The 22729-nt window shown below is 67.2% G+C and overlaps 2 protein-coding genes across 9 annotated transcripts in view; one reads left to right on the top strand and one right to left on the bottom strand.

The window, feature by feature from the left end:
- Nucleotides 1–22729, bottom strand: part of TINAGL1 (tubulointerstitial nephritis antigen like 1) — a 181908-nt gene that overhangs the window by 104844 nt on the left and 54335 nt on the right. The gene's annotated exons all lie outside the window — the stretch shown is intronic.
- ADGRB2 (adhesion G protein-coupled receptor B2) overlaps nt 1–22729 on the top strand; it is a 96468-nt gene that overhangs the window by 58619 nt on the left and 15120 nt on the right. For 6 of the 8 annotated variants that reach the window (XM_066982625.1, XM_066982621.1, XM_066982626.1 and 3 more), the window contains 2 exons: nt 17701–18523; nt 22244–22327. In XM_066982625.1, the coding sequence (XP_066838726.1) occupies nt 17716–18523; nt 22244–22327 (892 nt within the window). In that variant the 5' untranslated portion in view covers nt 17701–17715. Of the gene's footprint in view, nt 1–10564; nt 10722–13626; nt 15740–17700; nt 18524–22243; nt 22328–22729 lie in introns of those variants that run through there. The other 2 variants (XM_066982627.1, XM_066982622.1) reach the window with 2 other exon arrangements.

The following is a 22729-nucleotide window of genomic DNA, read 5'->3' as shown; positions in this document are numbered from 1 at the left end:
GGATGGGGAAGAGAAGAGGAAGGGGAAGGGAAGGGAAAGGGAAAAGCCTTTCTGCCCGGCGAGCTGACCTCCTCCCTGGCTGTGCTGCAGTGCATGAAGGCACCTGCCTGCGTCCTCGCACATCCCATCGGAGGGAAGGTTCCCAGGCTGGTCCATTATTTAGAAGGCCAGGCCCTTCCTCGCCTGGCTCCTGGCCAAGAGCTTTGGGTACGTGCTGTGCCCCGGCCCCAGGCACCAGCCGGGACCTGCTGCTGCCTTCGCACGGTGGCCCCGAACCACACCAACCCTGAGCACCCGGCACCCAGCTGGTGTCTTCCCCACGTTAAAGACCTGGCATCTAATTTACGGTGGAGAGTGGATGAAGGGGGGACGGGGGCTGCTTCTCCTCCTGCCAATTCATTTTAAGCAGACTCGGAGACCACGCGAGCCTCCTGCCTGGCTGCGCACACCGGGGCACGCAGCCTTCGCCGTGGCTCGGCTCGCTCTCCCTGTGCCGTCAGGGAGCTGGGGCTTGGGAAAGTTGATGTTTTCTGCACGGGGATTGCTGTTGCTGTGAAATGTTTTGATTTTCTCTGATTGCAAGAGTCAAGATGAACAAAGTCTTTTGGAGGCGATGTAACGAAGAGGCATCTCTCACTTTGACATCGCAACTTGTTTCATTTCTGGAGGGAAGTGTCGCGTTTTGCTTCGTTTTGTTGATTTTTTTTTTTCCCTTTGACGTCTCAAGCCCCAAATGATGCATTTTCATCGGCAGGAAAGCTTTGCCTCCCACGTCTCCAGCAGGAGTCTCGGGCACGGTGCTGCTCGGTGCCTGCCCCACACCGGGGAGGACCTCAGCCGTGCCCCCCGTGCCCTGTCCTTGCCGCAGCACCAGCGAGGTGCCGGCACCGAGAGGGATTTCCGTGGTCCTGACCAAACATCCTCCTGTAGAAAACGATCATTCGTTGGGGCCAAAGTGGTGTAGGAGCTGACTGTGGTCAAAACCACCTAAATCATGACAAACGCACCCCTGGAAGGAGCCCGGCTTCCCACGCTGGCCCCGGGAGGGGAGAGGGATTTCAGGCTGGGCTGTAAGTCCCCCCGATTCGCCCCCTCGCCTTGGCACCGCTTTTACCTTCGCTCAGGGGCTGGGCTGGGCCAGGCCACCCCTGGTGCCACCCGGCTGCTCCTTCCCACGGCAGTGGGTGGGTGCTGGGACCCTGCCCGCGTCCCACTGGGACCACATCCTACAAAGAGCCGGGGGTGCGGTGGCAGCAGCAGAAAGGCAGCACAGCCCCAGGGGCAGGCAGCCACCCCCCGCATCCACCCCCCGAGCCCCCTGCTCGCTCGGCTCTGCCTGGCCGCCGGCACGGGGTCCCGCCGGTGCTGGGAACCTTCCACGTCCTCGCCGGGCAAATAAATAATGGCTTGTCTCCCGAGCCGCCGAGTCGGTTACGTGGTAATTGCTTTCTGGGAGATGCAATTACCGGGCGCTGTGGCGGAACGTGTCGCTGCTGTGCGTTGACACCGGCCTCTTCCAGGAGCCGCCCCGGCCTCGCGCCGGGTCCTGGTGGCACCCCGGGTGCCCTCCCCATGGGCGCTGCTGCGAGTTGCCCACCCCGGGCTCCCCACGCCACTCTTTCCATCCCCTTTCCATCCCCTCCTGTTCATCTCGGTGCCCCCCAGGCCAAGCCCCGGCCGGGGGCAGGTGGCCCCGTGCTCCCCCCTGCTCTCGGGGGGCTGAGGCTGGAGCCCCCGGCCCCGCGCTGCCCCCCCTGGGCTTGGCACCGAGCCCCGCGCCTGGGGAAACGCCGGGCTGTAATTCGGGGTGGGAGAGGAGGGGACGGCGAGGGCGGGCGGGGGCCGCCAGCAGCCGAGGCTGTTTGGGTAAATGAGCGATGGGTTTTAGGCACGGAGCTGTGGCTCTCAGCAGCTTTTGAAGCCTCGGGAAATTTGTCTTTGTGGCTCCGCAAGGTGCTCACGCAGGGAGGGAAATGCATTACAAGCTGAAATGCTTTGAGCGCGGAGAGGAAGCGTTATGTGATTCGGGCCTCGTTCCTCCCAGCGAGAAGAACCTGATGAATACAATATATTGTATTCCTCGCGTTCCTTCGCCTCCCTGTGCCGTGTGTATAAATATGCTCGCTTCCCCCCGCTCCCCGGCAGCCTCGGCCGCGGGCAGGAGCCGGCTGCCGCGCGGTGCCCGCTGCTACCCGGCCGGGCAGGGCTGGGGGGAGCCGGGTCCTGCTGCCAGCCCCGGGGGGGCCCCGTCCCCATCCCCTGCCCCGCACCCCGGTGTCCCCGTCCCCTCCGTCCCCAGGGGTCCGTGCCTGCGGGGGTGCTGCGGGGCCGGGGGTGCCGCCAGCCGCGGCAGCCCGGGAGCTCAGCGTGACGTGTGAGGAGTCGAAAATAGAACCAGCGCCGGGTTTGTTCGTGATAATAAATGGGAGCAAATCGCAAGCAGCGGGTAAGCGGCTGACAAACGCTGGTATTTTAATGTCCTCACAAAAGACCCGTGTGTAAGCGGGACTTTGCATGAGTAATTCCATACATTTTTAATGGTGGGCCCTGGGGGAGAATCAATCACGCTGCGCGTTTGCGTTTCCCTAATGCAAGGCGCAGCACAATGCAATTGGGGTTGATAACGCCGCGCCGAGAGCCGTCGTTTCCCCGGGCACCCGCTAGCAGAGGGGAGGGAGGCGCCGAGCTGCGGGCAGCCTCCGGCTTCCCCGTTACGTGGACGTTTTCCCGGGGACCTTTCCACGGGAAACACCCCGTTGGCAAGCCTGGCTTTCTTCCCCTGCCGTCACTGCCTGGTGCGGGGTTCAGGGCAGGGTTCTCCGGCTCCGTGGGACCAGCCAGGGCTCCGCAGGGGCTTTTGCGTGGAAGCGATGCATCCGGATCTGTGCAGGGAAGCCCCGGGGCTTGGCCCTGCATCATCCTCAGCCTGGCCGTGGGCACCTCGAGGTGCTGGCATCCGGAGCTGCTCCCCCCCAGGACCCACGGACGCACGGGCTGGGTGCTGCCTCCAAGGAGCCTGCGCCTGGTGGCTGCTTCCCAAAGGGCTCCCGGTGCTTGGCAGCACCCCGGGGCCCCGCTGGGGTCCCCCTGCTCACCCAGGGCCGGTGACCGTGCACGGCTCCCTGACCTTGCGGGCTCAGCTGGCGGCGCAGGGGGGCGGCTGGGTGACAGGTAGGGCTATGAATAGCGCTCGGGGAAAAAAACGCCCTTATTGGTATTCTGGACAACGCCGGCTCCGTTCATCTCTGGTGCCAGGGTGCTTAATAAATATTAGCGGAGCCTCTCCGCAAGGAGCCGCGCGGGCAGCAGCACCCATGGGTGCCGCACAGGACCCCATCGCCCGTCCTCTGTGACCACGAGGGCCCAGGGACGCGGGTGGCCCCGCTGCCACACGCTGTGGCGCGAGTGGCAGGAGCCTTTTCTGCAAGGGCAAGCAGCGAGCGTTAGCTCTTTGTGATGGAAATGTAGCCCTGCAGGAGCAAAAGGCTAATGTGCTCCGGGTAGCTGCTAAAACTTCTGCTGGGGATATATAGCACCTCATTTACGATGATATTTTTTATGCTGAAATGGAAGAAAGCAGCTGCTATCTGTACAAACAAAATTAGGCCAAAGGAGGAAAGTAATTTTGTAAAAGAAATAGGGAGATGCAGGGGGAGATGGATAGGAGACAGATGAATAAACACAATCTACATAGAAACTGATAAAAATTCAATTTCTGCTCACACACGTCCCGGTCTAGCTCACTCCCTTCCTCTCCTCTTCTCCACACGCTCCGGCGATGTCTGCAGTCCTCGTGCATCCATCTGGGGTGTGGGAGGCGAGCACAATGATCCTATTCTGTCCTCAACATGCTGCAAATTTTCCTTTAATTATGGCGCTTTAATTCCTCCGACTCCAGCTTCATCTTCAGTATTTTGCCCTTGCAAGCAGTGGGTGCCAGAGTGGGTGTCCCTTGGGGTGAGATTCGGGGAGGCTGTGGGGGTCTCAGATGGGGATGCGGGGCTGGCACCGCAGGTTATGGGGTCACAAGGAGCCGGCGACTGCTGGGGGGGACCCGTGGCACCCATGGGTCCAGTTCACCCCAATTCTTGGTGCCGGTGTCCACACAAACCCCAGCTCCTGGGCCATCGGATCGCGCTGGGCTCTCCCCTGTGCTCTTTAAGCACATTCAGTGCCTTTGGTTCCGGGTTATTAAAAAAAAGCACGCCCCAAAACTTTCCAGAAACTTTCCGTGGATGCGCCCGCTCCTTGCGCCCCGCGCGCCAGCGGTTCCGCGGCTGGTGGCACCGGCACCGGGAGGGCTCTGCTCTGGCGTCACCGTCCCCACCGAGCGCACGAGAGGGGACCGATGGAGCCGGAGAGAGCCCAGGTCGAACCTGCACGAAGGGCAGCGGAGCCGGGTGGGGAGCACGCCGTGCCGGGGCTGAGCCCTGGGGTGCCAGGCTGAGCGCCCCAGCAGGGAGCACCCCCACGGCCCCGTAGTAACGCCAGGCGGGGAGCTGGGAAATGTCCCGTGAGGATGAACAGGTGGGGAATAAATGGGGGAGGCTTCGGAGCTGCGGACGGGGAGGTTTCGGAGCACGGCAGTGATGCAGCGAGGCAAATCTTGTGGTGCTCGCTGGGGTGAGCTTGTGCGAGCGCGCTGAGCTCTGCCAAGGCATCCTCTGCCTCTCCGCACCCCGCAGACGCTGCTCCGCTCGCTTCGGCCTCCGCCCCGGGCTCTGGGGAGGCCGCAGAGCTCTGTCCCGAGGGTCGTCAATGCCATCAACAGCCGGGACGGGAGATGGAGATGTGGGGCACCCACCTGCCCCCTGGGCACCCCCAGAGCCCTCTGCACGCCCACGTCCCTCCCCGCACGCCCACATCCCCCGTGCACGCCCACGTGTGCGGAGGCTGAGCCGAGCTCCAGGCTGGTTTCCCTAGGAAACCGAGCCGAGGCCAAATAGCTCTGGGAGGTGCTGGAGGGCCCCGAAACGTGGCCTGAGGAGCTCCGCACCCCGCGAGCTTCGCTGTCCCAGCCGGTACCCCGGGGGCACCAGGTGACAGCGGTGGCACGGTGGCTCCTTCGGGGCTGGGGGTGCGAGGCGGAGGCAGTGAGGCTGCACTGGGGAGGCTGGGGAGGGGTTTTGGTGAAGAAACGAAGCTTTGGGCTCTGCCCTGGTACCTGCAAATGATGGAGATGGGGCGGTGCAGGGCATAGGGCGGTGTCCCAGCCCCTCTTGCTGCCAGGGGCTTGTGCAGGATCGGGGCAGCTCCGAGCTCACCCCGAGCACCCTGTCCTGCACAGCGGGGATTTGGGTCTGTCCTGAGCCCGCGGCAGGGCGCAGCCTGTAGCCCGCTGCCAAACCAGTGCCGGGAGGACGCATTTCCCCAGTAAGGGGGTGGTGGGGGAGGAAGGAGGGAGGGCATCGCTTTAGGGCTGAGCTGGGCTGTCCATGGAGCTCCTGCTGCTCTCGGACCACGCAAAACCTGCGAGGGAAGAGCCTCTCCTGGCCCAGTGGGGTCTGCGTGGCTCCTCGGCCTCACCTCGCCTCACCCAGTGTGCTGCCTGCGTGCCAGCTCCCTCCTCCTCCTCCTCCTCCTCCCTCTCCTCCTCCTCCTCTTTCTCCTCCTCCTCTTCCTACACCTCCTCCTCCTCCTCCTCCTCCTCCTCCTCCTCCTCCTCCATGGGCCGTTCGCAGGCTGCCAAGTGAAGACGCGTTTTGCTGGGCTGCGCGCTCCAAAAGTTGCAAATTCCCCTTCAGGCAATTAGAAGGAAGCCATTTCTCCTCAATCAGCCGTATTTGAATATGGAAATGATTTTTAATTACTCAGAGTCAATATCATTTTATCACCAAAATGTGTTTGAACGAGGTTTGCCGTATTTGCAGGGAGTCTAATAAGCTGAATGCAAATTCGCTCCGATTCACGCTTTTTAAATGTTATCGGCAGCGAGGAGGGTGCTGCCCTTTGAAGGCGCGTGCAGGTGCCGAATTTGCAGGTTCCTGTAATGCCAGCACCCCCTGCCCCCCCGGCCACGGCCGGGACCCCCCTGCAAACCCAGCCTGCGGCAGGGGACGTGGCAGGGCTGCCTGCCAGCGGCAGCACGGGGACACGGGGACAGCCATGGGGACACGGGGATGGCCGCGGGGACACGGGGACAGCCACAGGGACATGGGGACAGCCACAGGGACACGGGGATGGCCGCGGGGACACGGGGACAGCCACAGGGACATGGGGACAGCCATGGGGGCATGGACACAGCCACAGGGACACGGGGATGGCCGCGGGGACACGGGGACAGCCACAGGGACATGGGGACAGCCACAGGGACATGGGGATGGCTGCGGGTACATGGGGACAGCCATGGGGACATGGGAACAGCCACGGGGACACGGGGACATCCCCTTCCCTGAAGCACGAGCGTGGCCGTCCCCAGCTCGCCTGGCCCCGAACATGCCCGGTGGCACGGGGTCAGCCCCAGACAGAGCGAGTGACAGCTCGGCGGCGTTACATCCCCGGCTATTGTCTCCTGATTAATTTGCTAGTTATGTTCTGCTTTTATCCAAGGGGCCCGGCGGCGGTGCTGAAATGTCAGGCGCTTGTTTATGCCCCGGGTTGCTGGCGCCGTGACAGAGGCAGGGTCCCGCAGGGCTGCCCCGTGCCGGAGCCACGCGAACCTGGCCCCGCAGCCCCTCCGCGGGGTGGGACGGGGCCGCTGCCCCCCCCCAGCCACCCGCTTCCCCCAGGGCTGGGGGTGAGAATTCCCAGAGCATCCCCCCTGCACGCCCTGGGGTGGCAGCGCTGCCACGCACCACGGGTGGCCCTAATGCCACCACGGCCCTGGCCGGGGTGACTGCACGTGGCTGCGGTCCCTCTGCAGCGGGGGTCAAAGCGCACAGCACCCGAGGCCAAGGCAATCGGGGCAGCTTCTCTCCAGTGCAGCCCAGCTTGGCCCCCTTTTTCCCAGCTCACGGGGGGGTGTTGGGGTCCCAGGAGGTACTACCCCTGCTGAGGGAGGGACGGGCACTCGGCCAGGTGGCTCCCCCACATCCAACCCCTGGGTTCTCCCGCTGTGCGAACCCACCGGGTGCCCGCGTTAAACACTGCGCTCCAGCAAGGCTGAGCAGCGCAGATAACATCCCCGCTGAAGGCTCGAGCTGGGCTTTCTGCAGCCTCATGTATATTAATCGAGATGAATATTTATGCGAAGTTTCCTGCTCTTTAGCAGTTGTTAGTGTGCAGGCGCACTCCGGGTACCGCTGCTGGTTCAGGCTGTGGGTGGCGGAACGGCTCCAGCCCGGACCCTGCACCGGGGGCTGGGGGCAGAGCCGGATCCTTCCCTGGGCAGAAACTCTCCCCATTCCTCCCAGTTCCTCCCAGTTTCTCCTGGGAGCTCTCCCCCAGTGGCCCAGCGCGCTGAGTCCTTCGCCCTTCCTCTTGCCAAGGCTCACCTCTGCCTGGTGCACACGCGCGCGGTGCTGGCCCCGCTCTGCCCTTTGGTGCTCGGTGCTGGGAAATGACTGAAACGATGATGCTGAGCCAGAACACGTCCCCCTGGGCAGGAGAGCGCTGCAGGATCCGGAGCTGCGTGGGACCAGCTGGAGGCTCCGGCATCACAGCCGTGCTCCTTGATCCTTAGCAAACCCCAAAGTGAAATTTATTTCAGGGTATTCCCACATCCTTCCTCTTTGCGTTACTGCACGGGCTTCCCTGGGCTTTTCCCTTTGCTTTTCCCCCTGCCACCACTAGCGGAGAGCTCCGGCGTTAATCTGCCGGGGAGGTGAGCAGCAGGCAGGCCCCGTCTGTCTGTCCGAGGGGCACCAGCCCCTGCTCTGCAACTTGCTCGGGCCCTTTTGCCAGGCCCTTGCCGCCTTTTCCCATTAAAGTGGATTATTTTGCAAATCACATTTCCCTGCTTATTGGGGTTTTTGTTCTTCCACTGGAGCAATTTGCAGCAACGTTCATGGGAAGTGGCTCCACGGGCATCGCTGGGGGCTGCCCCGTCCCACCCTGCAGCAGAGCCCAGAGGCTGCTGGTGTGGATCAGCACCATCTGCTCAGCCCCTGTGCTGCTGCTGCTGCTGCTCGGAGGAGATGAGCCCTGGGGATCAGACAGGGGAGTCAAGAGAGCCTGGGGGTGGCGGCAGCATTCCTGTGCTCCCCAGCCGGGCACGGGGCTTGGTCTTTTTGCTGAATCCTCGCCTAGGGCCGTGTACAGAGGAGCTGCCGCCGTGGTAACTCTGACCTGTCCCCAGTTTCTGTGCCAAAGGAGGGGAAAACAAGAACCCTGTGCTGGAAATGGGTTATCGGTACATTAACGGACAGGTTTAATTCCTGGCCGGCAGGCAAAGCCCTGCTGTAGCAGCCTCTGCACGTGCTGGTGTTGCACTAATTCTGCCCTGCGAGCGGCTCTGCTGGCGCTGACAGCCAGCCCCGGCGCAGCCTGCGCCTGCTGCGGCCAAGAGCCCACCCGTGCTTTCCCCTCGCCCCAGGAGCTCACGGGGCTGAGGACGTGGGGGGCTCCGTGGCCAGCTGGGGAGGTGGTCCACATGCCTTGGGGTGCTCCAGCCCCTTCCCGAGCACGGGGGGGGGTCTGGGCACCCGCTTGCCTCGGTTGGGGCTGCAGGCACAGCCCTCGGCGGAGCCCGCGCTGCGGCTGGGGGAGGTTTGCAGGGATGCAGCAGCAACAAGCAGCTACGGAGGCAGCACCCAGTTGTCCTGGTAACAGTGGGTGCCTCCGGCTCCCGCAGCTCGGGCCCCCCCGGCACGCACGAGCCCCGTGGCCCAGCAGCACCAGGACGGGTGATGGGAGCTGGGCCGGGTGCTGTGCCGCCGGCACGGGGCCAAGGCAGAGCCGCTGGGCGATGGCACCCGGCGCGTCCTGCAGCGCAATAGCTGGTGCCACGCGATGCGCTCGGGAATTTGGGAGCACGTCGAGCGTGCAGAGCCAGTCGGCTGCGGGAGCAAAATACCCGGCGGGAAGCAGAGAGCGTGACCCGGAGAGCCGCGGGCTCGGGATCGCCCTTCTGCTAAGCTGCAGCCTCTGCACTGATCTGTATTTACAGAGACGGGCCACGAATATCCTCCGGTGATGTCTGAGCCAACGCTGCCGCGCTCCCTGCTACGGGGAGCAGCTGGGGAGCTGCTTTGCTTCCTCTCAGCATCGGCCCCGAGGGGATGAGCGTCTGTCTGGGGACGCCGGGTCAGGCACCAGCAGGCTGCAGGGGACGACTGGGAGAGGGAGCGCGAGGGAGGCAGGGAGGCAGGGAGCTGCTTTGCACGAAGGTCTCGTGTGGATACGGCCCCACACATCCAGCTGCACAGAGCAGGGCTGGATGAAGGCTGGTGCTGATCCCGTGGGTGCTGAGCTGGGGTTGTGGTGGTCATTTTCCAGCTTTCTGCTCCTGCCTGGCCCTGGACAGCGGCTGCGAGGGGCTCCTGCAGCCCTGGGCACCCCACAGGACCGAGAGCAGCACCCAGCACGGGGCAGGATGCGGCCAGCAGAGGTGGCCAGCCGGGCGGCTGCTGCGTTTCCAGCTGTGCTGCTCCTGCAGCGTGGCAGCGAGGCCGTGCCGCATCCTGCTGGGCACCGTGCTGTGCGGCTCTGGCACCGTGACCACCGCAGGCAGCACCGTGTGCCTGGTGGGTGCTGCCCCGGGGGCACCCAGGCTGCCCTCGGTCACCCGGGGACCGCTGGGGTCTGTGCACAGCCCGGGCTTGGCCACACCGCGGCACGCCTCGGGCCATGCAGGTCCCGCACCCCTGCTCGTCCCCACGCGCTGCTGCAGCTCTGCAGTCCCCCTGTCCGCTATCACGACGCCCTCCGTGTCACGACCACTCGTGCCACGTGTGTGCCAGCGTGGGGTGTGCCAGCCACATCTCCCACGGCGTGCCAGCCCCGGCTGCCCCTGCGGCCCCCACCCCCGGCTCTCCCTGCAAGCCGTGCCGGGGGCTGCACACGCGTGCAGCACGGCCACTGGCAGCCAGCGCCCGTATCCCGCACAGGGGCGTGCGATGCACGTGCGTGTGCACCCCGCGGCCCCCGCCACTGTGCACACCCCCACTGCCCACGCACCCGCACCCACGAGCAGCCCCGCCGTGCACACACGACCCCGCTCACGCGTGTGCGCGCCCCCGCCACCCGCACCCCGCACCCACCCGCCTGCACGGCCCCCCCCGAGCATGCCCGCCCCCCCTCCCCCCGCGTGCACGTGCACATCGCAGCCGTGTGCACGCCCCCCCCCCCCCCGTGTGTGTGTGTGTGTTGGGGGGGGGGGGCGCACCCCCGCCGCGTGCACGCGCACCCAGCGGCGCCGCGCCGCGGGCAGCCCCCTCCGCCCGGCTGCAGCAGCCCGGGGGTCGCCTCTCCCCACCGGCACCGGGTCTGGGGGGGGGGCACCGTGTTCCCCCCCCTACCCCCCCCCCTCCCTCGGCCTCCTTAAGGCCGCCCCCCCCCCCCCCCCGCCATGCCCGGTGCTGTCACACCGCCCCGCGCCCGGCGCATGCAGCAAGTGCCCGAGCCGAGCGCGCCGCCGCCGCCGCCCCCCCCGCCCGCCGCCAGCACCGGGGCCCGGCGCGCCGCGTGCCCGCTCCCGGCCCCGCGCGCCGCCGCCGCCGCCGCCGCCGCCGCGCTCCCCCGGGCGCGCCCGGGCACCGGCAGCCGCCGCCGCCGCTCGGGGATGGCCAGCCCGCTGCTCGCCGCGCCGCGCCGGGGCTCCACGCGCTGCTGACGGAGCGCAGGTAAGGGCGGCGGCGGCGGGGGGGGGGATAAGGGGGGGCCCGGGGATTCCCCCCCCCATCCCCATTTCCCGGTGCATCGCCCCCCCGCCTCGGTTCTTCCCCCCCCCCTTCCCCCCTTCCCGGTGCCCGCAGCCCCGCTCCGCTGCGCCCAGCCCCGGGGGGCGCCGCGCTCCCCCCCCCCCCCCCAGCCTCGCCGCGGCGCCCGGCGGGGGCGGCAGCTCGCGGGGCTGCGGGATGCGGCGAGCGGGGCCGCCGGTGGGCACGGCCCCCGGGGCGCAGGGGTGCGCCCCCCGCATCCCCGTTAACCCCCCCCCCCAACCCCCGGACCGCGGCCAACTCTGGGGGCCCGGGGGGGGGGGGGCGCAGCCGCCGTCCCGGGGGTAGCCGGGGCTCGGTGCCCGGTGCGGGCAGCGGCACCCCCCGGGCGGCCCCGGCCCTGCCGGGAAGTTGCGCGGGGCTGCGGCGGCGGCGGCTCCGCTCGCACCGGGCATGCCCGCGGGGGGTGGGGGGGGCCGGTCCCCGGCGGTGCCCCCCCCCCTGCGAGCATCGCGGGCGGCCCCAGGGCAGGGGGGCTGCGCGCGTGGGGGTGGGCACGGGCACACGCGTGGCACCGCCGTGCCGTGCCATCGCGTCCGGCAAGGCCGCGGGTGCCCGGTTGCCAAAGGGACGTCCCCGCTAGCCCCATCGTGGGCACGCGCGTGCTGCCGGCCTGGCACCCGTGGGCCACCCACGCTGGGGCCAGCCCCACGCCGTCACCCCTGGCGCGGGCCCCGGTGGGTCGGCAGGCGTGGGCAGGCGTCCTGGCACCGTGCCGGGGGCAGGCGGGCGTGCAGCCCCCCCACCCGCGCAGGGCTTTGTTCAGCTGAGGGCTGTGGGGAGCCCCCAGCCCCGTGCCATGGGGCGAGCGGCACCCGGGGCCCGTGGGCGTGCGGCGAGGGCACACGTGGGCACCCAGCGTGTGCCGGCGCGGGCACGTGCAGCGCGCAGGTGGCAGCCGGATCCGAGGGAAAACGGGGGGAGCGGGGGGAGCTGCTTCTCTTCCCAGGGGACCCGTGAGCATGGGGGGGGGCACAGATGGAGCCATGCCACGCGTGTGCGTGCGTGTGTCCGTGCGGGTCACTTGTTGAAGCAGCGGGAGGTTCCCTGCAGCCCCAGCCCGGCCGGGGCGGAGGGTGCTTGCGCACTGTGCCTGCGTGGTCGGCGCCGGGGGCTCGCGGCAGCACGGTGTGTGAGCAGCCCTTTGCTTTTCTAGGTCATGTCACTGCTGCCTGTGCCGGATGGCGCCTGGCAGCCGGGGCTGCCGGTGACGTGGGGACCGACCCCGAGGAGGTGGCCCTGGGGTGGCCGGGCTGTGCCGTGCCGAGCGTCTCGTTGGGGTTTCGGCCGGGTGCTGCTGACGGATGGGGCGCGTGGAGCCGGTGGCATGGGGCTGGCTCCGGGCCGTGCTCTGGGGAAGCACCGGGGGTCGTCTTGGACTGGTCGTCTTGGATGCAGGGCGGTCGTCTTGGGCTGGTCTCTGCCCTGTGAAGGCTGCGGGGTCGGAGCCGGGCAGGGTCTGGGGGGGCCGGAGCGTGGGCTCGCTTGGCCCCAGCACGGAGGCAGTGGGGAGGAGCGGGGCGGCCGCGGCTGTCGTCACTGTCACTGTCACTGTCGCTCTCGCTTGGCTGCCCTCTGGCCGCCCTCGTTGGGGATGCTCGGCGCCCCGCTTCCCAGTGGGGTTCGGTACGAGCTGCGTGGCTAGCGGGGGATGCTGGAGTTAGCTGTGGGGCAGCATCGGGCCCCCTGCACCGGAGCCTGGCAGCGGTTCCTCTGCGAGGTCTCCCCGGCTGCGCTGCGCGCCTTGCCACCACACCTGGGGTTCTGATCCAAGGAGTCTGCAAGAAGCTGGGATGCTACAAATCCTCTCTGTGCCGGAGAGAAAATGGAAACGGAGCCGGCACCGCGCGTGGCTTGCTCTCCAAACGGGGCTGAGGAGCTCCGGGACGCGCTGCCTGCTCCTCCCGCTGCCTCCGGTGCCGCTCGACGCCTCCGAGGACTCGAGCCGCGCTCAGCTGGGGCTTCCCGGGGAGCTGTGGTGTGCTCGGGGCTCTGCGGCGGGTCCGCAGCTTGTGGAGAGCCCCGTCCGGGCACCAACCCCCTGCACAGGGGCACCACGGCCCATCGGGGCCGGCTCTGCTGCTGGAGCCGTGGGAATGGAGGGGTTTTCCGTGGGAATGGATGGGTTTTCCTTCGCCCGGGCTGTCCCCATCGCTGCCGGGTGGTGACAGATCTGGGGCAGGCCAGCCCTGTCCCCGCTGAGCTGGCTGCGCTGCAGGACAGGCTCCCCCCTTCCCTGCCCAGAAGGAGGAAGAGCAACGGACGGGCTCGGCCGGACGCACGGACCCCTCCGGGCTGGCCTGCGTTGATGCCTCTATGCTTCTCCAAGGGAATTTGGACCGAGGCCCTGCAAACTCATTTCCTACCATGCCGCCATCCTCTAATGGGGACGGGGCTGGCTCCAAGCCACCCGGCTCGGCTGCCAAACGTCAGAGCTCCGTACCTCCTCGGTGCTCACGAGGGCCATCGCGCTCCCCCCGCTCTCGGCCCGTCTGTCCCTTCTTGATGCCCTCCAGGAGTGGGACTGATCCAAGCCCATTCCCGTCCCTGGAGAGCGGCACTTCGGGGGGCTCCCAGCAGGTCTGGATCCGGCTGAGAAGCGGGGCTACAAAAATCCCTTCCTGGCATGAGTGCACGACCAGGCTGCCGCCTCCCTGCTGCCAGCCCTGCCACTTGGACCCCCCCCTCTATTCCCCATCCTTGGAGACCTCCTGGAGGCCCCCAGCCCTTCGCACGGTGCCAGGGCAGGAGGGAGCTGGTGGCAGAGGGAACCGTGGCCGGCGGCGCTGCAGCTGCTTGCAGGAGGCTCCGGGAGAGCAGGGGGAGCAGCCACGGCCCCTGCGGTGCCTGGCTGGGGGGTTCTCACCCCTGGGGGCCCCACAGCTGCTGGGGGGGGCAGGCACACGCTGTTCCTTGGCAGAGCGTAATCCCTAATCCCGGAGGAGATTTCACTGTGCCGTCTCTCGGCCTTGCTTTTGGAGTGGAGTTTTACCAACAGCAGTTAAGTAAAATAAATAAAAGGGCCTGTGCTTGCCAGTGATAGCGGGGCTGAGCCAGTGATTGGCAAACCAGCACCATTAATTAGGGCTCCGCGCCGCTGCCAGCCTGCGTGCTTCAGGAAAGGTGGTGGCAGCGAGCCGGGGAAGCCAGCGGGAGAGGGGGAGCGAGCGGGGAGCGCGGAGACGTGCGGTCAGGGGGGGGGCAAACGTGGTCCCAGGCACCGGGGGGGGTCGCGCAGCTCCTGCAGGAAGGCGCGCGGCAAAGCCAGCTCCCTGCCGGGCGCAAGTGCGTGTGTGCAGCAGCACGAGCCGCACACCCACGGGCGCACACGCGTGCACACATGCCTCTGGAGGAAGCTGCGTTTTTTGGGGGGGCGAGGAATGGAGGCTGTGATTTCGGTGGAGTTAATCCGTCACGTTCACCTGGTGAAGCTCAGAGCGTTAATTAGCGGATGGAGAGGCTCTGCTGGTGCTGGGGCTCGGTGCCGGGGTCCCCGTGCCGGGAGGACGGGCGCAGGGAGGAGCGGGGTCCAGGAGCCCTCGCAGGCAGAGGGGCTGAAGGCAGAGGCGGCTTTGAAGCTCCCGGCTGCCTTTTAACCACCAGCAAAGATCCTGGGGATGGGCGGCGGGCAGGCTCGCCCTGCGGGGGCTCAGGAGGAGCTTGTTAAAGCGCTTTGTTTGCCGGCGGTCACCTCTGGGCAGCTGCGAGGTGCGCTGGTGCGATGGAGCGCCTCGTGCCCGGCATGTGGGCGTGCATCCCGGCTGTGCCGAGCCGAGCCATGCTGAACTGAGCTGTGCCGAGCCGTGCTGAGCTGTGCCACCTGCCAGCCTGCTTCTCCCGACGGCGTTGCCTTGCAGCACAGAGCAGAGCTGCTCCCGCAGTGGTCCGGTGCCCGGTGCTGCAGGACTGCCCGGCCCTTCCTTCTGCTCGTGCCCTTGTCCCGAGCCATCCTCGCCTTCAGAACTCTCACGGATCGTATACTTTATTTAGCCTATTAAAAGAACACTGTCGGGTTAAAAACCGTGTCTCTTAAAACCCAAATCTCCTTTACTTTGCTATTAATCGTTTCTCAGATTATTAATGCCAGCAGGGCTTAGTGCCGCCCGTTTATCGCTTTTGGGGCTGTTTGTTTGTTTCTGCCCTCGCCTGGGCACACAGGGGCTGCAGCTCCCGGCCCCCCTCGCCCCAGCCCCGGGGCCGCTGGTGGCTGCGGGCTGGGCAGGCTGGAGCTGCCCCAGATCCCCACGAAATCGCCCTAAATGCGAAGCTCTTTGGGGAAACAACCTGTTCCTGCGGCGTGAGCACGCCTGGGGCGGTCTGGCGAGGAGCAGTGCCTCCTCCTGCCGTGCTGTGGCTGCTGTGCAGGGAGAGGCGAGCCCTGGCCAGATCCTGCCGGTCGCCGGAGCCCATCTGGATGCAGGCACCCGGCGGCGATGGAGTGGTGCCCGCGCTCCGAGCGGGGCCGCTGCTCCTCCCTCCGCGGCGCGGACGCGAGCCGGGGCTGTCATTTCCTCGCCGGCGCTCGCAGGCTCTGTAATGGCTCTTTAAAAGCTTTAATTAAAAACCCACCCCTCCCCTCAGCCCAGGCGGGGAACAAAGGGAAATGAGAGGGGCTGGAGCAGGCTGCAGCGGGTGCCTGTGGCGGGTGAGCGTGCCAGCAGTGCCAGCCGTGCTGCGGGCGCCAGCAGCAGCAGCAGCAGCTCCTGTGGCCCAGCGAGGCGCTCAGATGCGGCACGTCCCTGGGGGCAGCAGGGGCCCCCCAAGCCCGCGGCCGCCGGCATGGCGAGGTGCGTGCCGGGCGCTCTCCTCCATGAGGAGCGGGGCCGTTTTGGAGCCATCTGGGCGATGGGCAGCGGGGCCGGGGTCACCGGAGCACGCGGACGGCGACGCTGCAGGGTGCGAGGTCCTCGCCGCGGTGCCAGGTAGGGGGAGCGTTGGCGGCAGCCCTGGACCCCCCCCCCCCGAGCTGCTCGGCAGCGCTGACCCCCTGCCGGCCCTCTGCCGGGTCGCTCGGTGCCCCCGCTGCTCGATATCTTCTCGGGCCCAGCTTGCAGCTCAGTGAAATATTTTCACTGCAGCAGCCACAGCAAACGCTGCAGGGAGCGGGGCTGGTGCTGAACGAGCTGAAACGGATTTGATCGGCTCTTAATGAGACCTGGCCTTCGGCAGCAGCTGCAGCAGCGGTGCTCGGGCGCATCCTGACCCCGCTGGGGTTTTGGGGTGGGGGAGGCTCCTGGTGGTCCGGAGAGCCCACCCGGCTCCTGCGGGGCAGCGTGATTAAAATGTGAGGAGCCCGGGGACCGCGGCAGCCCGGCTGTGCCGCTGTCACCACGATGGCAGCAGGCGCCGTGCCCCGGCCGCGGGCTGGTTGGGTGCTGGCAGGAGCCGGGTGGGCAGCGGGGCCGAGCACCCCCGCTCGCTGCTGCCGGGTGAGGGAAGCAAGCACCATCTTGTGTCCCTGCCAGGCTGCGGGAGCCCCGCGAGCTGCAGAGCGGCAGCGTGTCCCTGCCTGACCTCCTCCTCCCCCTCCCCTTCTTCCTCCTGCCCCTCCTCCTCCTCCTCCTCCTCCTCATCCCTAGGCTTCTTCCCCCCCCCCCCCCAGAGCAGCACAGGGTGGGGATCCTCCGGGGGACCCCAGCTCCTTAATGCCTGTGGAGCCCCAGCAGGGACCTGGTGCAGCTCCGGCTGCCCCTTGGCTCCCTGCTCTGGGGTTCCCCCGTTGAAGCGGGCTGGAAGTGGCCGCAGGGGAGCGGGGTTCCCCTTCCCCCCCCCCCCGATCTCCCCTGCTTACATCTGGGGTTACGCCTGGATCCGGCCACCTGCCTGGCTGCTCCCTGTGGCACCAGCCCACCCCTGCCCCTGTGCCCGCGGGCTGCTGGCGGGGCCGGGTGCCCGCACGGAGCCCCCGCACCATCGGGGTGGCAGGAGCAGCGCCCGCCTGTTGCACGGGAGCCGCGTTATTTTTAGCTCCCTAATGTGCCCGTCGCAGCATTGGTGCAGGCTCGGCCGAGGCTCAGGCTCCCTTCCCATTTTGCAGGGCTGCCAGGGTACCGGGGCCTCGGCCGGGGGCGATTTGGGAGTGGGAGACGTTGCTTTGGGATGGAGAGGAGCCTGGGTTAGCTCGGGGGCGAGCGGCCACCTCCCGAACCTTGCTGGCCGCCCCCTGGCCCGCGGAGCGGTGCCGACACGCGCTTGGTGGCCTTGGCCTCTGTAAAGCCACGCTCTGGTCCCACTTAATAAGGCCACCGCATGCATTATTTTATTAATGAGTTATTAAAAAGCTATCCGCAGTGATGCTGCTGCATACCCGGCATGGTTCCCAAGAAATACGTGCTTTAACGATCGCTCGCCCTGTGCCGGGCTCTCGCAGCAGGTAGGGGGGATGCCCCGCTGTGGGGTGCCCCAGCTCATCGCCCCAGGCTCCTCCAAGCACCCACCCTGACCCTGAGCAGCCCTGGGGGGGCAGGAATAGCCCCAAGGCTTTTCATAGCCCGCTCCAGGCAGGCGCTGCCCGGTGGCTCCTCGCCCAGGATGCGCAGGGCGAGCGGTGGCTCGGTGGCACCGGCACCGAGTGCCCACTTGCTGCACGGCTGCTGCCCTCGAGTGAGTGGGAGCAGGGTCTTCGGGGGCTGTGGGACGAAGCCCCCGGCCTGTGATGTGTGCTGATGGCATGGGGATCACCTCGGCACAGCCGGGGGGCGGGGTGGGGGGCACCGATGGCTGTCCCTGGGGGCTGGGGGCACCCTGGGTGCTGCTCCCACGATGTCCGGGGCTCGGTGCAGGGTGCTGCCCCCCCTGTACCAGCTCTGCAGCGGGGAGCCCGCGGTGCCGTGGCTCCCGGTAAGCATCTGTCTGTCCGTCTGCCCATCTGTCTCTCCCCCAGGGCAAATGCCATAGGATGACCGCTGCTGGTCCCCTCTTACTGGCTGTGATTTCGTCTGTCCTGTGGCTCACGCGGGGCTTCGACCCGGCTCCCAGCGCCTGCTCAGCCCTGGCCTCCGGCGTCCTGTACGGCTCCTTCTCGCTCAAGGACCTCTTCCCCACCATCTCCTCCGGCTGCTCCTGGACCCTGGAGAACCCCGACCCCACCAAGTACTCGCTGTACCTCCGCTTCAACCGCGAGGAGCAGGTCTGCACCCACTTCTCGCCCATGGTGCTGCCGCTCGACCACTACCTGGCCAACTACACCTGCGACCCGCGCGGCGAGGCCGCCAGCCCCCCGCCCTCCCCGCGGCGGCTGCAGGAGGAGGAGGAAGAGGAGGAGGAGGAGGACGAAGCCGAGCTGGAGCTGTGCGAGGGCGCGGGGCCCTTCACCTTCCTGCACTTCGACAAGAACTTCGTGCAGCTCTGCCTGGCGGCCGAGCCCGAGGCGGCGCCGCGCCTGCTGGCCCCCCAGGCCCTGGAGTTTCGCTTCGTGGAGGTGCTGCTCATCAACAACAACAACTCCAGCCAGTTCACCTGCAGCGTGCTGTGCCGCTGGCTCGAGGAGTGCCTGCAGGTGCCCGGCACCCGCCGCTGCGGCCTCACCCACGCCGGCTGCAGCTGCCAGGCGGAGAGCCCCCCGGCACCGCGCCACAACGGCTCGGGGCACGCCGCCCGCACGCCCGCCCCGCCGCCCCCCGCCGCCGCCCCCACCGAGCGCTGCTGCCCCCCCGAGCTGCATTCTGCGAATGCCAACGGGTTCGACCTGCCCGAGGTGCCGCACGGTGAGTGGGGCGCGGGGGGGGGAGCCCTGGGGCTGGGGGGGCTCCCCGCTCCGTGCAGGCTCCCCCCTGCGCAGGAGGGGGCAGGTTGGGTGCTGTGCGCGCGGAGGAGCCATCGCAGGATCGTAGAATATCCCGAGTTGGAAGGGACCCGTAAGGATCATCGAGCCCAGCTCCTGGCACCACACCTGCTCCATCCTGCTCCCGCACGCCCCTTGGGACATGGGTGCAAGCCGTGCGCTTTTCACGGAGCCTGGAAGCCGTGCACGGGATGAATCCTGCCCATGTACGTTCCCTGGGGCGCGGGGGTGCCCATCGGGCGCTGTGCACGGAGCAGCGAAGCCATGCAAAGGGCAAATCCTGCCCGTGCCTGCTCCCAGCTCGGGGTGCAGCTCCCCCGAGCAGTAGGCAGGCTCAGCAGAGCTGCACAGAGCCGCAGCTCGCTCTCCCCATCGCTGCTCCCCGCTCTGTGCCACGGCTGCTTTAGCACAGCCCCGGGGCTCTGCTCGCCACCTCCCCGGCCGGGCCTGCTGCTCGCCTGACCGTGAGCCGGGAGCGGGAGCCCTGTCACTCTGCGTTGGTGGAGACGAGGAAAACAATTTGCAGGTAAAATGACCCTTTCCCATGGCAAATTACCCTTGACTGCTGCAGCCCGGGCGCTTGTTATTCCAGGCAGGATGTGGCGGCACGGCGGCACGGCACGGCCGGGCTGTTAACCAGGCGGAGTGAAGCCATTTGCTCGTTACCAAATTGCAGGAGCCTCAAGTGCAAATAAAGCAGCCACGCTCGCCCGTGGGCACCGGGCAGCGAGCCGCCTCACCCCGGCGCTCCCTGTGCCCTGAGTCCGGGCACCCCGGGGTGTCCATGCGGGCCCCGGGGGGCACACATCTGGCCAGATGTTCCCCCCCATGCCAGCTCCAGGCAGTGCCCGGGACTGCAATCCCCAGCTCAGCTGTTCACGGTCTTTATCCGGGGTGATGCTGTTCCCAGCAGATTAGGTGATGGTGGCGGTGCTGGGCTGCGTGTCTGTATAATTTCATTGGGTTTTAGCATTTGCTTCAGGAGCTAAATGTCATTATGGGCAGATCCCCGAATAAATCCCCGGTCCGTTTCAGCTGCGTGCTTATAAATCGCCTCATCCCGAGGGGAGCTTCTTGATCTGATTTTTTTCTTCCTTTTTGTTTTTCCCCTTTAAATGCAACTCTGCGTGGAGGATTAAGAGCCTGGGGCCAGGCCCAGGTGCCATTCTTGGGCTCAGCCTCGCTCCCCTTCTGCCTGTGGTGCCCGGGGATGCTGCAGGGGCTGGCTGCTGCTGTGCGCTGCATTGGCAACGGGTGCCCAGGCTGGAGAATCCGGGGGGGCTGCATCTCCTGGGGGGGTTAGCAGCAGTGAGCGTGGCTCCAGGAGGGGTGCTGGGGCCCTTCCCGGCACACTCGGGTGCTGAGCCACCCGCCAGCTCTCCACAGACCAGCACGGCAGCGGGCTGCGAGGGCGGCAGCCAAGCTCCTGCTCCTTCCCAAATTACGTTTGACATTCAATTAAAACCCCGAGGCGCCCAGAGGTAATGAGTTATTGCAGACGGAGCCGCGGGGGCAATTCGTGGCCTCGGCTGTTCTCGGCACCCCCCACACCGTGCGCACCCCGGCGCTGCGTCCCCGAGCCCCCCGGGGCTGGAGCACAGAGCGCCCTTCATGGCAGCGAGGGGGGGGCCCGGGGCTCCCACCTGGCCTCCCCCTCGCCCCCCGGGGGGAGAAAGGGCTCCTTTCAGGGCGGCAGGCAGGGCTGGGGGCTGAATGGCGCCTGTGAGCCGAGCCTTGGCGGGCGCCCAGCGCTGATCTCACCGGCTCTCCTCCGCCGAGCGCCGCAGCCGCGCGGGGGCTGGCGCCCGCCCAGCCGCTCCCCGGCCTCCCCCCTCCCGGCCCGGGTGACGCCGCGGGGTCCCCAACCCCGGTGCTGTCCCCTCTGTGCCTGGAGGGGGGGGGACACACGGCCACGTGCAGCCTGGCACCCGGTGGGCACCTGGTCTGTGCAGGCAGAATCCCCCGGATGGGCGGGTGTAGGGTCGGGGCGCTGTGGGGTGATTTGGGGCGCATTGCCCCAGTGCTGTCTGTGTCCAGCTCCCTGTGTTTTTGGGGCTCCTCGCAGGTCTCGGCCCCACAGCTCTGGGGCTGGCTTGGGACCACGTTGCCCCTCGCACCAAAGCCCCGGCCCCTCAGAAAGCAGCCACCAGGGCGGTGATGCCGGGACGGGGCTGCCGGCTCCCAGCTTGCGGGGATACAGCAGCCTTGGGGGACAAACGGGGGTCCCCAGGAGGACGCCCCCTCCCTCAAAGCTGTGCTGTGGGGCACAGTGGAGGGCTCTGGGGCAGGGCCCTGCGTGGGTGCTGGGCAGCGGGTCCTGGGGATGGCTGCGGGCAGGGCCCTGGCGCAGGCGCGGTGCGGTGACAGCCGGGGATTTAGGGCCCTCCCAGGGAAATTGGATTTGGTGCCTGTCGAACACGGCTGGGGAGAGCGCCCTCGTATATCCTCCGGATTTATGGCTGCCCCCAGGCTCCCGCGGTGACGGGCGTAATTCTGCCACGCTGCTCATGGGGACGGGTGGCCCCGTGGCGAGCTCAGCACTGTGGCCGGACAGAACCTGGGGGCAACCCCCGGCCCCCCCAGACCCCTGCGGGGTGCCCCGAGAGGAGCCGAGGGACGCAGCCGCTCCGTCCATGGAGGAGCCCGGGCGGGGGGCCAGGCCCGGGCAGGGTCACTCTGAGTTGAAGGCAAAAGTCGGTAAATTTGGGTCTGTTTTACGGCACCAATAAGTGTCAGTGCAGTGCGTGCTCCTGCCTGGGGCTCGTTTATCACCTGTGTGTGTTACAAAGGGAGCCGCAGCCTGCCCAGGGCACGGCTGGGTGCTCCCTGCCCGTCCCAGGCGTCCCCATGTCACCTCCCCTCCATCCCTCGGGGACGTCACCGTGCCCTGCCGGCTGTGCTCAGCGAGGTGCTCACACCACCCCGGCCAGCAGCCAAGTGCCCGTGGTGCTTCGGGCTCTGTGTGCCGCCTGCCCACCCTCTGCAATGCCCGGGGGGGACACGGGTGCTTCCCAGGGGGACACGGGTGCTGCCTGGGTGCCCCTGCTGCCCGCTGGCCCCCACGGCAGCGCCTGCACCCCAATGTCACTGCCCCACGCTCAGGGTGAGTGCCTGGGAGCACGTCGGTGTCCTGGGCATGGGGACAAGGGACACGGGGGTGGTCCCGGGGGAGGTTGCCCCTGCGCCCACAGTGCGTGCCTATCCGCTGAGCCCTCCACATGCCAGTTAATTTCACGCCAAGTGCTCTTGATGGATCTCTTGTTATTTTTGGTGAGCTGAGCCATAAATTTGTGCCACCTCACTGCAGCAATCTGTTAAGTGGGGACGGGAGAGCACCACTGCGCTCCGCTAGCCGCGTGCCCTGGGGGCGCGGGCACCCCGGGGTGCACCGGGGGTGCGGGTGCCCTGAAGTGCACGGGTTTATTTCAGCCCAAACTGCCAAAAAGCAGGGGTTGGCAGAGCTGTGACGTGTTTTGGGGGGGGGTCACGAGTGTGCTTGGCCACCTCCAGCCTTCAGGAAGCCACGTGGTGCTCAGCGTGGGGCTGGGCATCCCTGTCCCACCCTGCAACGTCCCTCGGCTCGCAGTGGCCCGGTCCCGTGCCTGCCCCTGCCCGCTCTCACCGGAGCCCTTCTCTCTTCCAGGCAATGCGGTTGAGGAGAACCAGAAGGTGAAAACCCAGTGGCCCCGGTCGGCGGACGAGCCGGGTGTCTACATGGCCCAGACAGGTACCGGGGATGGGAGCAGGTGGCGCTGGGCTCGGCCGTGGGCAGGGCGGCGGAGACGGAGTGACTTCCTTTGCTTCCTGCCCACGGACTGACTTAATTTGCTCCATTTATGCATTTTTTTTTTCCTTTGCACCTTCCTCCGAGGGTTGTAAAGCAGGAAAAAAAAATCCATTAATTGTTTCGTTCAAATGTATTTATTTGGCAAATTCATCTGGGTAATTTGAGCGTGCCGCTACCCCTCCCCAGCACTCCCTGATTTATGGGTCGAGGGCTTGGAGGCGAGCGGGGAGATGGATGGCCCCAGCGCCGGGCCGTGTGTCTGGCATGCCGATCTCCCCGCTGCGCTCGGCTGCTCCCAGGTCCTGCGCTGCCGGCCCCATCCTGCCCCGGGGGGGTGCTGGG

The sequence above is a fragment of the Anser cygnoides genome, chromosome 24 (assembly GCF_040182565.1).
Source record: "Anser cygnoides isolate HZ-2024a breed goose chromosome 24, Taihu_goose_T2T_genome, whole genome shotgun sequence".
NCBI lineage: Eukaryota > Metazoa > Chordata > Aves > Anseriformes > Anatidae > Anser > Anser cygnoides.
Note: the sequence above shows the minus strand (reverse complement) of the source record. Positions and strands in the feature narration are given on the sequence as shown.